At 40.7% G+C, this 17,763-nt stretch overlaps 1 protein-coding gene across 2 annotated transcripts in view; it reads left to right on the forward strand.

Annotated features, from left to right (window-relative positions):
* Positions 1-17,763, forward strand: part of LOC132396783 (1-phosphatidylinositol 4,5-bisphosphate phosphodiesterase gamma-1-like) — a 256,980-nt gene that overhangs the window by 135,763 nt on the left and 103,454 nt on the right. For both annotated transcript variants that reach the window (XM_059974696.1, XM_059974691.1), the window contains one exon: positions 2,673-2,720. In XM_059974696.1, the coding sequence (XP_059830679.1) occupies positions 2,673-2,720 (48 nt within the window). The remainder of the gene's footprint in view (positions 1-2,672; positions 2,721-17,763) is intronic.

A 17,763-nucleotide genomic window follows, 5' to 3' on the forward strand; every position in this document is an offset into this window, starting at 1 on the left:
AATAGTTCTTCCTTAACTTGACTGCCCCCAGTACGGTCCCTTGTCACTTATCTCAATGATACCTCTGATGCCCTTCCTTATTCCTCACTTCTAACCGGCTGCGGTCCCTTGCCAGTTATATCCATGGTACCCCGATCCTCTTTGCCATTCCTCATTTCGAACCAGCTCATCTTCATCATGGATGTTCAATGCCTTTACACCTCCACCCACATCAGTAGGGTGTGAAAGCAATCTGTTCTTTCCTCAAACAGACGGAGTTCCTTCTTACTCACCTGATTGGCATTCAACAGCTTCAACTTCCGTTTCACTCACTAAATTCAAATTAAATATGGGATCTCTCACAGCCTTGGCTACTCCTGTCTTTTATTGGGTACACGGTATTGTCCACATGCTAGGCTCATTTGGGACCACTCCCCAGACTCTTCTTCCGATACATTGACAACAACATCAGAGCAATACCCTGCACCCACTGAAAAACTCTTTCACTGCTTCTATCATTTTCTTCCCTGACACTTCCCTGGTCCACCTCTGATACTGCCCTTGATGGATACCTCTGTCTCCATCTCAGGAGTTAGACTAGATATTATCATCCAAGTGTAGACTCCCACAGCTAATTGTATATCTTACCACCCTGCCTCCTATAAGGACACCGTTCCTTTTTCCCACTTTCTCTTTCTCTGACCCATTTGTTCCCATGATGAAGCCTCTCACTATGGGTCTGTGAAATATCCTTCTTCTTCCTAAAATGTGGCTTGCTCTCTGCTATTGTGAATGGAGGTCCAAACCACATTTCCTCTATTTGTTGCACATCTGCTCTCAACTGCCTCTCCCCCAGGACAGAACAAGGATACAATTCCTCACATACTCATTTTCCACTCCTACAGCCTTCGCATTCAATGTATTGTCCTTTGTGGTTTATGCCAGATGTGGCATAATCCCACTACCAGTCACATCCTGTCCTCACTATATCTTTCTAAATTGCATTGGAACCACTCACTTGGTGATTCCCTGGTCCTTCTTGTATCCCCACCCCACATTCTGCTGCCCACAGCATCATTCTATGCATTGGAGGGAGATGCAACGCCTGCTCTTTCACTACTTCCTTCCTCACCAACTAGGGACCCAAATAATCATTCCAGATGAAGCAATGATTCACTTAGACGTTTTACAATCTAGATTTGATTTTCCAGTCTAGTTCACTGCATTCAGTGTTTTCAATGTAGCCTCCTCTGCATTGGGGAAACCAAAGATTGGGTGACCACTTTGCAAAATGGCCCTAAGCTTCCATTTCCCTGCCATTTTAATTCACCATTAAACTCTCAGTGTAGTCACTTGTTATAATGCAGTCCAATGTAAGCTCAAGGTTTAACATCTCATCTCTGTCTCAGCATTTTGCAGATTGCAGTACTCAATGATGACTTCTCCAACTTCAGATAACTTGCTTGACAATCTATTCAATGCATCATTTTACCTCATCATTGATGGTGTCTTTGTTTCACCCATTACTCTCCTGTAACTTAGTCCAGCTTGCCTTCTTTCTTCCTCTGTTTTGAAGAAGTGTCTTTGACCTGAAGCATTAATTTGAAGTGTCTTCGACCAGACCTTACACAGGAGATTTTTTCCCACATCCCAAAGAGGAGTAGGTTGACAGGTTAATTGGCCACAGTAGAATTGTCTGGACTGTTAGATCAATGGTACATTTTGTGGAGAGTGGTGAGAACATGGGGAGAATACAATTATGATTTATATAGGATTAGTATAAATGAGTGGTTGATGATTACTGCATATTCAACACAGAAACAGTCCAAAATACCTGCCTTTGTTTGGTCCATGTCCCTCTAAGTCTTTCCTGCACCTGCCCAAATCTTATTTTAAATCTTATAATTGTAGATGCCTCTGCCACCTGGTCTGGCAATTTATTCCATATACTCATCACTGTATGTGGGGAATCAACCTTGCCCCATAAATCTTCCTCCTCTCACATCAAACCTATTCCCTCTAGTTTTAGATTCCCCTATCCAGGGAGGAAGACTGTGACTATCTACCAGGTTGTTGCTCTTCATAATCTTACAGACCTCTGTAAGGTCACCTTTCAGGCTGCTTTGATCTGGTGAAAATAAGTTGCAGTCTATCTGGTCTTCCGGTATGACTCAAGTTGTCCATTCTAGGTGACATCATGATGAATCCTCTCTGCACCCTCTTCCTATCCTTATAGTGTAGCGACCAGGACTGCACACGGTTTGTTGTCCATCTCTATGAGTGCACACAATATAAAACTGTGAGTTTGAGCAACCCACTAGTTGTTGGAAGCTCTACTTCAAAACTACTGAAATCTGAGCAGAACTTGTCAACCACCAAGGAGAGTGTTTAGCAGACCTATGATCAGGCCTGAATGTGCATAACCATTAATTAATTTGGATTGATGGCTTTAGCTAGATAAACAAAAAGATAACATTACTCTATACCTGTTCCTCTGAGAGGGACCAAATGTTAATATAGAACAGCACAGGGACGGGTCCTTTGGGCCACACTCCCTCTGCCAACCATGACTCCAGTTTAAATTAAATCCATCTTCCTGCACATAGCCTACAACTCTCCGTTCCCTGCCCAATCATATACTTATCTAAATGCCTCTGAAAGATTGCTGTCACTGGTCTGCGTTTTGTTTGCAGGTGGCTCAGGAAGCAGTTCAACATGATGGACAGGAACAAAGAAAACAGGTGAGTGTCTTCGGCCTACCATCATTTCACAAGGTTTTATAGAAGTCCAGTGGATTTTCAGGATTCTTTCTTTTCCTGATACCTCTCGTCGTCTCTAATTCCCATCCATCTGTGTCATTTTGACATACTGCATAATGTTCTGTAACTTCCCATGCTCCCCCATCCCTACATCCTGCCAAAGATGCCAACTCCACAGGAAACTTGGTTCCACAGGAGCCAGCTGATCCTCTATAATCCCTCATTCTGCATTTGTGAATGCAGGGTGATTGTTTTATGATGAAGAGGGGCTAACAAGTTTACTGTCATTGAGATATGTCATGACGTTTGTTGTTTTGGAGCTACAGTACAGTGTGAGACATAAAACTACTCAAATAAGTACATAACCAAATACTGCAGAAGAGAAGTAATGAGGTAGAGTTTATGGGGTCATAGTCTGTTTGGAACTCTGATAGTGGAGGAGAAGAAGCTGTGCTTAAAACTTTGAATGTGGGTCTTCAGCCCTCTGAACCCCCTTCCTGATTGTAATAATGAGAACATAGAACGTCGAACATAGAAATCTACAGCACATTACAGGCCCTTCGGCCCACAATGTTGTGCTGACCGTGTAACCTACTCTAGAAACCGCCTAGAATTTCCCTGTTGCATAGTCCTCTATTTTTCTAAGCTCCATATACATATCTAAGAGTCTCTTAAAAGGTCCTATTACATCCATCTATACCACCATCACTGGCAGTGCATTCCACACACACACCATTCTCTGTGTGAAAAGCTTAACTCTTGACATCCCCTTTGATCTGATTTCCAAGTACTTTGAAACCATGCCCCCTCATTTTAGCCATTTCACCCTTAGGAAAAAGCTTCTGGCTATCCACATTATCAATGCCCCTCATCATCTTACATACCTCTGTCAGGTCCCCTCGCATCCTCCGTCACCCCAAGGAAAAAAGGCGGAGTTCACTCATCCTATTCTCAGAAGGCATGCTCCCCAATCCAGGCAACATCCTGGTAAATCTCCTCTGCACTCTCTCTATAATATCAACAGAGAGAGGGCCTGTCCTGGATAGTAAGGGTCCTTAACGCTGGATGGTGCCTTCTCGAGGCACCACCTTTTGAAGACATCCTTGATGGTGGGGAGGATTGCACCCATAATGGAGCTGGCTAAATCTACAATACTCTTCAGCTTCTGTCCTTTAGAGCCTCCGTAACAGGCGGTGATGCAACTGGACAGAATGTTCTCCACCATAAATGAATAAATAAGCCAAAAGAGGAGTAGCAAGGTAATATTCATGAGTTAATAGACCAACCAGAAATCTGATAGCAGAGGCGAAGAACTGTTCCTAAGTTACTGAGTTTTGTCTTCAGGCTTATGTACCTCCTTCCCCATGGTAGGAATGAGAAGAGGGCATTTCCCAGATAGTAATAACCCCTAATGCTGGAGGCCACCCTCTCAAGGTACTGGCTTTTGAAGAAGATGAAGTGGGTTGTGCCTGTGATGGATTTGGCGGCGTCTACAATCCTCGCAGCTTCTTTCAATCTTGCACATTGGAGCTCCTATAACAGACGGTGATGCACCCAGTTAGAATGCTCCCCACTGTACAGTCAGTGCAGATAATTGGAGCTTTTTCCATCAGTAACCTGATGGGAAATTAATAACTTGTTATCCTTATATGTCAGAGTGAAACGATGGGTCTGAATTCTCCATGTTCCTCTCCCAGTTTCTGTGAAACACGCTAAACGTGTATGGGAGGACACAATGGAGCTGAGGCTCAAGTGATATCACTGGCGTCATCTTTAAATGTGGATCAGGGGATCATGATCGGGATTCCCTACCATGCTCGACTCCACACTGCCACAGGCATTCTGGGGCTAATTGTAATGTGCCCCACCACTGCCCTGTCAATCAGCTGACTTGGCATTGAACTGGAATCTGTTGATCTCCAGGGTTAGTATCCTGTGTCAAAATTTGTGTACTGCCTAAGTGATCAGGAGTATTTTTGTAAATGACTTTTCAATATAAGTAATGCTGTAGTTCTTTACTTGTGTGGCAAGTACATTTGTCTCCATTTGGCATCTTTACACCGTTGCATAAATTAAATTGGGGTAATTCAGTCTTTTCCGTTGCAGGAAGTGAGCGGTGGTCTTTAATCACTTATGTGCAGCAGTTCGGCCAATGCCATAAATGCTCTGAGGGAAATGGATATCTCCTTTTAATGTTTCACCAGATGTCAAAATCAATGCAGGCTGGAGACACTGTCCTCCTGTAGATGGAGAGGACTGGAGCCTTGGGTGTAGGTTTACACCTGAATACTGGAATGATTTAGGATGTTGCTAGCTCAGCTGACTGACAAAGTAGAGGCTGTGGTTCAATCCCACTGTCTTCGATCTGGAAGGAGTCTCAGAAATGGTGTCTGGTTACCCGCTTCGGTCTTCTGAAGGGCCTTAATGGAGTTTTCAGTAGCATCAAAGGTCAGAGTAGGAATTCTAGTAGACCCCTGAGACTTCTCACTGTTGAATATATGCTCTGAACACTCGTTGTTATGAAGTTGCTTCCTATCAGTGAGCTGTATGTGTCAGCAGAAATTTCAACTTGTTCAATGCTGCAGTGGTAACTGAGATAATTAGCTCAGCCTGTAGTTATTTCTTCTAATGAGATATGGTAAATCAGGATGTACTCCTCTGATCGCTGGGCCAGAGTTATGCTGTTGTAAAGCTGGGAAATGAAACAGCGTTAGCTATAAGTTTCGTTGTGAAACTAACTGAAACTACTTGTGCCGAGTTTAATTTGGAAATTCCACAGTTACTCTCATATGAGTGCATCACTGCAGGCAGGGCATTTTGCAGCCTCCTCAAGGGAAACCACCATTAACCTCATGTGAATTTTTGGCATTTACACAAATGTTCTGCTTTTTAATAGTCTGAACATCTTACTTAAGGGTCCAAAAGAGTCTGTCATGGCATAATGGTTCATTATCACAGCTTAGCAAAAAGTCTAAAAAGCCAGTTGTGTGAGTGTGTGCAGTGTTTTACTCAAATGAATATTTCAAAATCTATGGGGTTTAAAACATAACTTTCAAATGGTTATAATATTTCAGCTTCTATTTTTAATCAACTACATCCCAATTATTAACACTGTTTAACTTTTAAAAAGGCTGTTAAGTACTGTGTGGTTTGCTTCCTCGTCTGTATCTGATAAATCTTTAATATGATTGGCTACTCAATCAGCTTGATGTCATCAGAGTTGCTGAGCTCCATGCACTCTGGGGCGGCAGCAGCAGGGTTTTAAAAAAGGAGAACAGCATGCCACCGGGATTCAATTTATTAGTATCTCTGTGTCCTAAGCCGTAGCCTTTCAAGATATTTTCTTTTTATAAATTGCAGCATCTCCTAAGTGTTCCCACCTTTTTCATTAGACTTCTGTGATAATTCTTTGACTTTATTACCCTACCATGCTAAAGCTTCTTTGCACCATTACACCTGATTGCCAGGAAGAGAATGATCAATTAACAGCCTCTCGGTTACTGAAGGAAAATGCTGCATTTTCTAAATTAATAATGAATGAAAATGTAAAATTAATAAAGTGTACTCAGCTTTCAACAATGACATTTAGGATGCCAAGGAAAATTTTGCCTTGCCTCAATAAATTATAGAAGGCTTCTGAAGCAGCGTCTTCATTGGTTTTGCAGAGAGTTTATGGATCTTTGTACAGTATATGTCTATCACGTTTACATTGCACACATAGAATCCTGCTGCAGACATCGTGCTCAGGATGCCATGCTGTTTATCTTACACTTAACTATCACACTCTAGCCACCATACACTAGACTTCACACTTCTCTGCAGAAACAGAAAGAATCAGAACAAACTGAGACTCAATCTGTCTTCTTAGGCAAAGGAGCCATGACACTCCTTGAAGTCTCACTGATGTCCTATGTATGTTTTCTCCTTCTCAACCAACTCTAAGAAACAGATTAGTTATCTATCAATCCCATTTGATTTTCCTATCTACAAACCTTTCTGTTTGCTTGACCGAGAAGGGTCTCGGCCCGAAACGTCGACAGCGCTTCTCCCAATAGATGCTGCCTGGCCTGCTGTGTTCCACCAGCATTTTGTGTGTGTTGTTCTTCTCTTTATTTATGTATTTATTTTGCTACTATTTTTTTCTATCAATCTGTAAATCTATTTAAATTTGTTTTCCATACTTCCTTATATTTCATATATATTATGTTTTTATTCCTGTATCTGGCTTCAATTTCTGTCAGGAAATGATGCCCTTACAAAATTAAAGTCATTCAGACTGTAGCAACCAGCTGGGGACTTGGTCAAAATGCAATGTATGATGTTCTGTCATTTAATGAAGAATAAATAAAGGAAGAAAGTTCAATTTCTGTAATATATTAAATTCTTAGGACTTCCCCAAACATTTCTCCATCAATGAATTGCATTAGGAAATGCAGTTGTGTTGTTACGTAGGGTAAAAGGGGAGCCAACTTTTGCAGTGCTGTCAACCATAACCAAGAGTACAGCAAATATGCTGGAGCTGGTTAAGCAGAAAGCTATTCCAGTTTTCTAGAATATTAACATAGTTTTAAAATAGGTATTTTTAAATTCTTGTTTGCAATGTGCATATCACTAGGTGTGCCAGCATTTATTGCATTTTATTGCCTTTCTGACCCTTAACAAGATGAATAATAGCTGTCAGCTTGACAGTGAAGTGCCTTCATAACCCACTTCAGGATGCAGTTAAGATCTTCTGGTTGTTACTAAATTAATTTGATTTAGATTCCTCAGTTACCATTGTGAGAATTGAACTTATGCCTGTGGATATCCAGTGTTTTGATTCTTTAATTACACAGCCTAACTACAATGCTACCAGGCATTACTGCATCGTCTTAAATTATTCAAAGTAAAATTATTATTGAAGTACATATATATCACTATATACAACCCTGAGATTTATATTCTTGTGGGCATACTCAATAAATGTTAGAGTCTTTGAATGGGATTTGAGAATGCAGTCTTGCTATTAGAGATAGGAAAATGCTGGGAATATAGCCATGGGTATCTATAGAGAAAGAAGCTGTTTCAGGTCCATGATTATCAGAACTGAGATTTCCAGTTCTGATGAGGATAAATATGTTGAAGATAAGACTGTAAAATAAGTTCTTTACAAGCCTTGGATCAATCCCACACCATGCAAAAGGAGAGTAACACCCCTCATCTCTTTGAACTCACTTCTGACCTCAACTCCTGTTGAGGTCCAGGGGCTGTTTCCCTATTCTTAGTCCTGAACCCCTAAGATTCAAGCATACTGTTGAGTCTCTGTTGTCCACAAGCCCTGCCAGTTACCTGATCACTACTGCCATTCAACACAATCACCCCATTGCCACTTTTCTGTTCACTACCCTCTCCCTGGCTTTCCTTTCCTTTGACCAGTTACCTACAATATGCAGCCAAGTATCCATGATTCACATACTCAACAGCATACTTTTGCTTTGACCATCTAGTGCACCTATTTGAGTAACTGTAAGTTCTTGGCCAAGTACTGGATCTTGGTCAAATAGTAGAGTGGCAGGGAGACGGAAAGTACGATAACAGTTTGGAAAAGAAGTGCAGAGGTGTGATGGTGGCCGTACGTCATCACAACACATTAAGACAGGTTCCCACTCTAGCCCAATAAAGATTTTTGTCCTCGTGCTATGGAATGGGAAATGAGACCTTTCTAAATGTTTGCGCTGATGTTTGTTCATATATTATCATTGGGATGTATGCAGGGAAAAGTTTTATTTGAGAATTGCTGAACAAGCAGATGTGCCTGTAGAAAGTGGCTGTAATTGGAAAGAAGCCCCTTCAACACTGAATCTTGATCTGAAAGTATCATCAGATTCTCTAGAAACGGGCAATAAACTGAACAGAGATTAGAAATGAGAGGATTAATTGGTTTTTCTGTGTGGCTTTAAAAATGAAATATAAAGAATCAACTTAACATAGTGTGAAGTGAATACACAGGCTTGTATGCCCACAGCAGATTCCACAGCTTTTCCTTGCCTTCTGTTAAAGATTCCAATTTATTTCAGTGCTGATGCACCTAGATGAGAAAGAGGCTTGTGAAAATAGGTCAGTGTTCTCGATGTCAGAGGCAGCTCAGAGCTGGCTGGTGAGAAGAAAGCAGTGCCAAGGTTGAAAGGTTGTATCTCAGTGGGCGTCACGAAGAGGAAGGTCATGAGGGAAGTCCAGACTAATCACAAAAGTATACAGGGAAACCAGGGAGAAAGACGGCCATTTGAAGTTCCTATACATCTTGCAAATTTCTAACCATTTGCTCAACTGAAGAAAATAGTTCCACTTCAGGCTTATCAACATTCAGTTTTATCTCCCTACATCTGCTCAAATATATATAGCAAGGGTTCCATTCTTTACCCCTAGGAGAACTGACTGACAATTAACTCTGTAGAATCATTAAAGAATGGAGACATTTGTCTCCTGAAGTCTGTGCTGCTTCCCAATATATAAATGTATACTGTTCCATTTCTCTATAACCAAAGCCCTGTATTTTTTTTTGTTTATCAGTCACCTCTCCAATGATTGGATCTGTGTATAGGAATGACTTCTTTATCAGAATCAGAATGAGAATCAGGTTTATTATCACTGGCATGTGCTGTGAAATTTGTTAACTTAGCAGCATCACTTCAATGCAATACATAATCTAGTAGTGAGAGAGAAAAAAATAATAATAAATAAAATAAAACATAATTAAAAACAAGTAAATCAATTACATATATTGACTAGATTATTAAAAATTTGTGCAAAATCAGAAATACTGTATATTAAAAAAGTGAGGTAGTGTCCAAAGCTTCAAAGTCCATTCGGGAATCGGATGGCAGAGGGAAAGCAGCTGTCCCTGAATCACTGAGTGAGTGCCTTCAGGCTTCTGTACCTCCTACCTGATGGTAACAGTGAGAGAAGGGCATGTCCTGGGTGCTGGATGTCCTTAATAATGGACGCTGCCTTTCTGAGACACCGCTTCCTAAAGATGTCCTGAATACTTTGTAGGCTGGTACCTAAGATGGAGCTGACTAGATTTACAACCTTCTGCAGCTTCTTTCAGTCCTGTGCAGTAGCCCCTCCATACCAGACAGTGATGCACCCTGTCAGAATGCAACCCTGTCACAGTGCAACTATAGAAGTTTTTGAACGTATTTGCTGACCTACCAAATTGCTTCAAACTCCTAATAAAGTATAGCAGCTGCCTTGCATTCTTTATGAATAAATCAATATGCTGGGACCAGGTTAGATCCTCAGAGATCTTGACACCCAGGAACTTGAAGCTGCTCATTCTCTCCACTTCTGATCCCTCTAAAAGAATTGGTATGTGCTCCTTTGTCCTACCCTTCCTGAAGTCCACAATCAGCTCTTCTGTCTTACTGACGTTGAGTGCCAAGTTGTTGCTGCAGCAGCACTCCACTAGTTGGCATATCTCACTCCTGTACACCCTCTCGTCACCACCTGAGATTCTACCAGCAATGGTTGTATCGTCAGCAAATTTTCAGATGGTATTTGACCTATGCCTAGCCACACAGTCATGTGTATACAGAGAGTAGAACAGTGGGCTAAGCACACACCCCTGAGGTGCACCACTGTTGATCATCAGCGAAGAAGATAAGTTATCATCAATCCACACAGACTGTGGTCTCCCAGTTAGGAAGTCGAGGATTCAATTACAGAGGGAGGTACAGAGTCCCAGGTTCTGCAACTTCTCAATCAGGATTGTGGGAATGATGGTATTAAATGCTCAGTTATAGTCGATGAACAGCATCCTGACATAGGTGTTTGTGTTGTCTAGGTGGTCTAAAGCTGTGTGAAGAGCCATGGAGATTGTGTCTGCCATTGACGTATTGTGACGATAGGCAAATTGCAATGGGTCCAGGTCCTTGCTGAGGCAGGAGTTCAGTCTAGTCATAACTCAAAGCATTTCATCACTGTCGATGTGAATGCTACCGGGCGATAGTCGTTAAGGCAGACCACATTATTCTTCTTTGACACTGGTATAATTATTGCCTTTTTAAAGCAAGTGGGAACTTCTGCTCGTAGCAGTGAGAGGTTGAAAATGTCCTTGAATATTCCCGCCAGTTGGTTGGCACAGGTTTTCGGAGCCTTACCAGGTATCTGGACCTTCCACCTTGTGAGGGTTCAATGTTAAAGTCATTAACATGCTTCTTTAAAGACAGCCTAACATCGGCCTCTGAGACAGAGATCACAGGGTCATCAGGTGCAGCAGCTTTCAAAGCGTGCAGGAGAGTCTAGAACTAGAGGGCACACGTTTAATGTGAGAGGTTTAAATGGGAGCGGAGGGGTAAATTTTTCGGAGTGGGTGGTGTTCAATTTGGAACAAGCTGTCAGAGGAGGTAGCAGAGGCAGATACAGTTGGCCCCCCTTATCCGCGGGGGATTGGTTCCGGGATCCCCGATGGATACCAAAAAACACAGATGCTCAAGTCCCTTATTTAGCCTGAGCAGTGTGGTGGTCTTTAGGACCCAGTGGAACCCCGGACCTTATTTAACCTGTCTCAGTGCAGTGGACTTTAGGAGCAGGCGCAGCTCTGAATCCGCAGTGTTTCTGTTCACAAAAATAAATCACAATCATGATTGAAAATAAAATGGAATTAATAAAGCAATGGGGAAGAGATGAAATACATCGGTCATTGGAAAAGCGTAAGGCTACAGTTGGTCAACGATCGGAACAATTTTATTGGAGCATGTGAAAAGCCCTGCCCCGATGAAAGCTACAATTACTACTAGGCAACGCAGTGGTGTAATTATTGAAATACATATGTTTCTTCAGTGTTTTATATGCATAGAAAGGTAAAATGTATACTATATACTAAGACAAACGTTTGACTAACTGACGCTAAATTATACCGGATGTACCTGTTCCAACTTCAAATCCGACTTAAAGACAGACTCAGGAAAGGAACTCGTTCATGACCCGGGGACTGCCTATACTTTTAAATCATCTCTAGATTACTTATAATACCTAATACAATGTAAATGTATGTAAATAGCTGTTATACTGTATTGTTTAGGGGATAATGACAAGAAAAAATAGTCTGTACATACTCAAAGAATGAGTGCTGGAGAGAGAACTTCTGGGTTTTCCCGATCCAGGGTTGGTTGAATCCGCGCAGGTGGAACCCCTGGATAAGGAGGGCCGACTGTATGTAATTAGAGAGAGATTAGCTTCATTTGTCACGTGTATGTTTGAAACCAACAGTGAACTATGTGTCAACAACCAACACAGTCCAAGATGTGCTGTGGCAGCCTGCATGCATTGCCACGCTTCCGGCACCAACGTAGTATGCCCACAGCCTACTAACCCTAAACGATACGTCTTTGGATTGTGGGAGGAAAGCGGCGTTTAAGAGGCATCTTGACAGGAACTTGGATAAGAAAGCTGTAGGTTTACCAGCCTCGTGTGGATAATTAGGATTGATACAGATGTATATAGGCGTGGATGAGGGAAGCCGAAAGGGCACATTTTTGTGTGTATGCTTCCATAATTTTCAAATCTTTCCTAAACTGTAGTGTCCATTATTGGATGTAGATGGCCAAACCAGAGTTTCATAAAGATTTGAATTAATTTCCTTTTATACTCCTCACCTCAGTTCATGAAGCCCATTCCTCAACATGTTACTTTGAGAGATTTATGCACACCCACATTGATGTCCCTCACCCTGCACGCACTTTAGAGCTCTACAATTAAAACACTGTATTATCTCCCCACATTTTCTTCTGTCAAAATGTTCACTTCACACATCAGAATTGCATTTCATCTGTCACTTATTTGTCCATTCTGCAAGCCTACTATACCTTTTCAGATGTTATGCCACGTGTCCATGTACAAATAAATCATATATATACATAAATAATTGATCCCAGCATCAGTCCCTGGAGAGTACCATTGTGAACCACTATCCAGTCAGAAAAACAACAATTTACTATGATTCTCTGCTTATCATCCCAGGAAATTGTAAAATCTGTGACTAATGGTTAGCCTTTTATCTATTTTATTCCTGCTCTAGAAAACTCTCTGTCCCTTATCCCTACTCTCAGCCTGAAGCATCAACTGTTCATATCCCTTCATAGATGCTGACTGAACTGCTGAGTACCTCCAGCATTGTGTGTGTCTACACAACATTTAGTATCTTCAGAATCTCGTGTCACTTATCCATTAATTAGCCTGAGTTATATTCTGTAGCCTATGGCATGATTTTCCAAAGCCCTCATTTCTGTTTTCTGATTATGCCTGCACTGAAGTACTGTGTCAGAAGGCTTTCAGATGTCCTTAGACAAATATACTGCATTGCCTTTCTTGATTGTGTTGGAAATCAACTTGCATAACAATTTGAATAAATCATCAAATATATATCTTATTTATTAGATGTTTGATAGATACTGGTCAAACCACAGGAAAAGCTCCTTTCTCTTGTTTAAGTTGTGCTCTAGGAACACTTACAATAACTTGAGAGAACAGGGAAAGCCTTTTGGTTTATCATCGCACACAAAAGACAACATCCCCAGCAGCATAGCACCTAGTCAACGTTACATTGAGGTGTACGGCTTTTTACTGTTATCACACAACACTGCAAGCCCTGAGACTCATCTGACACAAGAGAGTTGAAGATTGTTTGTGAGGAAGGAGGAAGAACAGACAACAAAATAGAGAAAGAGGAAGAAAAAGCCATGATTTGGGTAGGGCGATTGGGAATGGATAAGTTAACAAATTTCACAACATACGCCGGTGATAATAAACCTGATTATGCGAGAGAATATCTTAGTGTTTATTGGTTTATTACTGTCACGTGTACCGAGATACACTGGAAACTAAAGTTTTACAAATCATCCTTACAGACCATTACAAAATATAATTATATTGAGATATTACAAGGAAAAAGCAATAACAGAATGCAGATTATGTTTAGCATTATAGAGAAGGTTCATTGCAGGTAAATATTAGGGTGCAATGGAATTGGGTAAAAGTGAAGATGTCTAGAGTAGGTGGGGTCTTTGACTGTGCTGGCTGCTTTATTAAGGCAGCCAGAAGTGTGGATAGAGTCTATGTTTCATTAATATTCCCAAAGTAATTCATACCGATATGCATTTTTCTAACAACATGGGAAGCACTACGTCCTTTCAGTCCTATGCCAGCTTTCAGAGAAATCCTATTGTTACCATTCCCCGATTATTCTCTCTCATTTGCCTCTGAATTTCCCCCCACCACCCCCCCCAACTCTCCCACCACCCACAAACACTGGGGCCAATTCATCTTTGCTGATAATCCTCCCAGCACATCTTTGGTAAGTGGGAGGAAACCCACACAGTCATGGGTTGAATGTTCAACTTCCATGTTACACCCTAAATCCCGGAGCTGTGTGACCACCATGTCACCTCAGGACCTTCTTTTCCATTCTCCATCTCCAATTTTTTCCCCACTATTCCAAGCATAGCTAGTTATAAGATTACAAAAAAATTCGGAGCGGGAGAAAATACTGGCATATTTGGATATAACATGCAAACAGGCAGGAAAATCTCTATTAAAACTGCTGGGGAATCGTGAGTGAAACAGGAACGACAAGTGAATAGTTAGCATTTGATTTAAATGGAAATAGAAAGAATTGGAATTATCACAGATTATCTTGAAAAGCACGGGATTGTGTTTTTGATTAAAATTGGGATTAGGAAACACTTCTTAATTGAATCAGAGTTAGATTCCAAGCATTAGAGCTGCTGCTGAATTACAGAAAACAGGAAATATGCTGGGAGTTATCAGCATAATGCAGGCATGTAGGACATCAAGCCAAAAGGGCAGGGGATTGATTTTTTTTTAACATTAGATTCTTATTAGACATGCGAGGTCTCACTGCAATCATCACTGTAAAAAAAAATGAGGTACATTTGAATTCCTTTCTCAGGGGTGGTTTGCATACAGGGATGTTCACTTCTAAGGGATGAATACTGCAGGCACTGCTTCTTTAAGATCAGCCTTCTGTCATCTGTCCTGTTTATGGAAACTCTGTCAAAGTGTTGCTCAGTTCACTGGGGCCGTGTTCCGGCCAGTTACAAAGACTTACAGATGGTTGGAGGGGGGTGCTGTGGAGTGGAGGGAAATGGTATTACTGCTGCTGCCCTCTGCTGACCAACTGTGTTCATAACAAGGAGTGAAAATCCCTCTGAGAAAAAAAACACAGCAGCAGAAATGAACCAAGACCCAGAATTTTCTGGAAACGATGGTAAAGATCAATATTGGGCTCCAATAATTAGCAAATTCAGAAGTCAGTGGTGAGATTTACCGAGTGTAATGCCACTTTATGTTGTGGAGGAGCAGTAGGTCCCATCTATGAGGCCTCGAAAAATTATACCATTCATAACATAATTTCATTGCATCAATACATTGAGGTTGTACGAATGAAAGTAATACTGAATATGTGATGACATTTACGGAGAAAATCAGCAAATGCAGGCAGACAATAAGGTGCAAGGCCATAATGGGGTAGATTGTGAGGTCAAGAATCCATCTTATTGTACAAGAGGTTTGCTCAGTAATCTTATAACAATAGGTCAGAATGCTGTAACATATTGTAATCAATTCACATCTCTCCTAAACCCCAGGATATATGTGCCTAGCTTATCCAACTTTTCCTCATAAAGCAACCTGCCTGTTCCAGGTATCAGATAAATTTGTCTGAACTGCTTCCTGCTCATTTGCATCCTTCCTTAAATTAGGAGACCAAAATTGTACACTTAAGATTTTATTTCACCAATACCATATATATCTGAAGCATAGCTCTCTACTTTTGGATTTTACTCCAAACATTAATATTCTGTAAGCGTTCCTGATTAATGTACTATCTTACCTAGCTAGCATTTTGCAAATCATGTCAGTAGAACACCTATCTGCATCTCAGAGCTCTGAAACTCCCTTAATTTATCTTTCCTATCAAAACTGGTAATCAATATTTGGTTTATTATTCTCACATGAGCTGAATCACAGTGAAAAAGGATTTTTATATTCCATCCATACAGATCATTCCAAATATAAGGTAGTACAGAAGATAAAAGCAACTACAAATTGGGAAATATAGTTTTATAGTTAGAGGAAGTGCAGAACAAGTATACAAGTACAATGCAAGGGCCACGGCGAGGTAGATTTAAGAGATCAAACGTTCATCTTAACGTGCAAGAGGTCTGTTGAGACTTTAAGACTGGTGGTGCATCTTTTCAGACATTTGTGTCAAAAGAGAAAGGTTCTTGGTAATTGTGCTAAAAGGATTTAAATGCATCAATGCGAAAAATGTTGTGTACAAAACCCAAGATGCAGCAACTGACAGAGTGTGAAGGAAGATGTAATCACCACCTTCAAGAGAAGACTGGAGTAATATTTGAAAGTACATTGTAGGACTATGGGAAAATGTGAGGAATTGGACCTGCTAGCAGTATTGTGACGTGAAAGACAGCAAAATTTTGATTGCAACATTTAAGATAAGATTCAATAAGTACATGGATGGGAGGCATATGGAGGACTATGGTCTAGGTGCAGGTCAGTGGGTTTAAGCAGATTAATAGTTTGGCATTGACTACATGAGCCGTAGAGCTTGTTTCTGTGCTGCAATCTCTATGACTCTATAACCTATAAAAAATTTATAATTGATTGAGAGCAGTAATGTTATACATTATACTTTATTAAATCTTTGGGATTTGAACAGTTATTACTAGTGTGGTAATGGGTCATGTGTTAAACAGCTTAATTAAAGCTAGTTGCTATGGTGATTTGTCAGGCAGCAGAAAGTTGTTTGATTATGTGTATAAAAGATTTTCCAGTGATGGAGAGAACTTCACTTTTAGGTTGGTATTGTAAGTGGTGTCAACTGCCTTAAACCAGAGAAGATACTCTTATATTCACTGTTGCCAGGAGCCCCTGACAGTAGAAGAAATGAAAGAACATTGTTTTGCTTGAGAAACTGTTTGTTTCTTGGGTTAATTGACTGAATTTCCCTGTTGAACCTTGGTCACATATGGTGTCAAGGGTTTATTAAAGAGGTTTGCTATTGGCAGGGGTCTGCACCAGCAGAAGGCCTACGAGAGTTGAGTTTACTTGTAATGGGACAGTCTGCTTTTTTTTGCTTGATATTAATTGCTTAATAAAACAATTTTCTTGAACATATTGCAGCCCTGTTTAATAAACCAGCATCTTTAAACAATGGCTTTGCTCTTGCAAAGACTCAACATGAAGATGAAAGGCCATTCTGTACATGGCTAGCAGTGCCATTTTGAGCATTTATGCAGTGACGCCAACTATTCAATATATCCATGAATGACTGATAACACAATAATGTTACAAAAATAATTGTTAGATGAAATACTTTTGTAACAGGTGAATGTGAGATCATCCATTTTAAGGAATAAAATCTGGAAAAAGAGGGGTTCCAAAGAGTTATAAAATATTCATTAACATTCACCATGAAAATGTAGTTTGGTACAGAACTAACCCAAGAATATACTTTGAAATTTAGACCAGGAGTAGGTCACCAAGTAAGTCAAGCTTGGGCTCCCTTTTGATATGATCATGGCTGATCCAAATTTATTTATAATGAGCTGGCCTCCATCACCCCCAGGGCAGAGAATTCCAGAGATTCATTATCCTCTGAAAGCAGAAATTTTCAAACACTCAGTATTAAATGAACAGCCCTTTATTTTGTAGCTATGTGCCCTTGCTTAAGCTCTTCAACTAGTGAAAACATCTCCGTTTTTACCCTGCCAAGCCCCCTGAGAATTTTGTTTGTTTGAATATGTTCTCCCCTTATTCATCTGAACTCCAGGGAACACAGACCCAAACTGTTTAGCATCTGTTGATGGAACAACACTCCATCCCTAGAATTAGCCTGATGAATCTCCCCAGGACTGCTTTCATTGCTACTGCAGTACCGTTGGTACATTATCTCTGCAAAGTCCTGCAGCTTCATTGGATGGATAAATGAACAAGTGTCATCATT

This window comes from Hypanus sabinus, chromosome 1 (assembly GCF_030144855.1).
Source record: "Hypanus sabinus isolate sHypSab1 chromosome 1, sHypSab1.hap1, whole genome shotgun sequence".
NCBI lineage: Eukaryota > Metazoa > Chordata > Chondrichthyes > Myliobatiformes > Dasyatidae > Hypanus > Hypanus sabinus.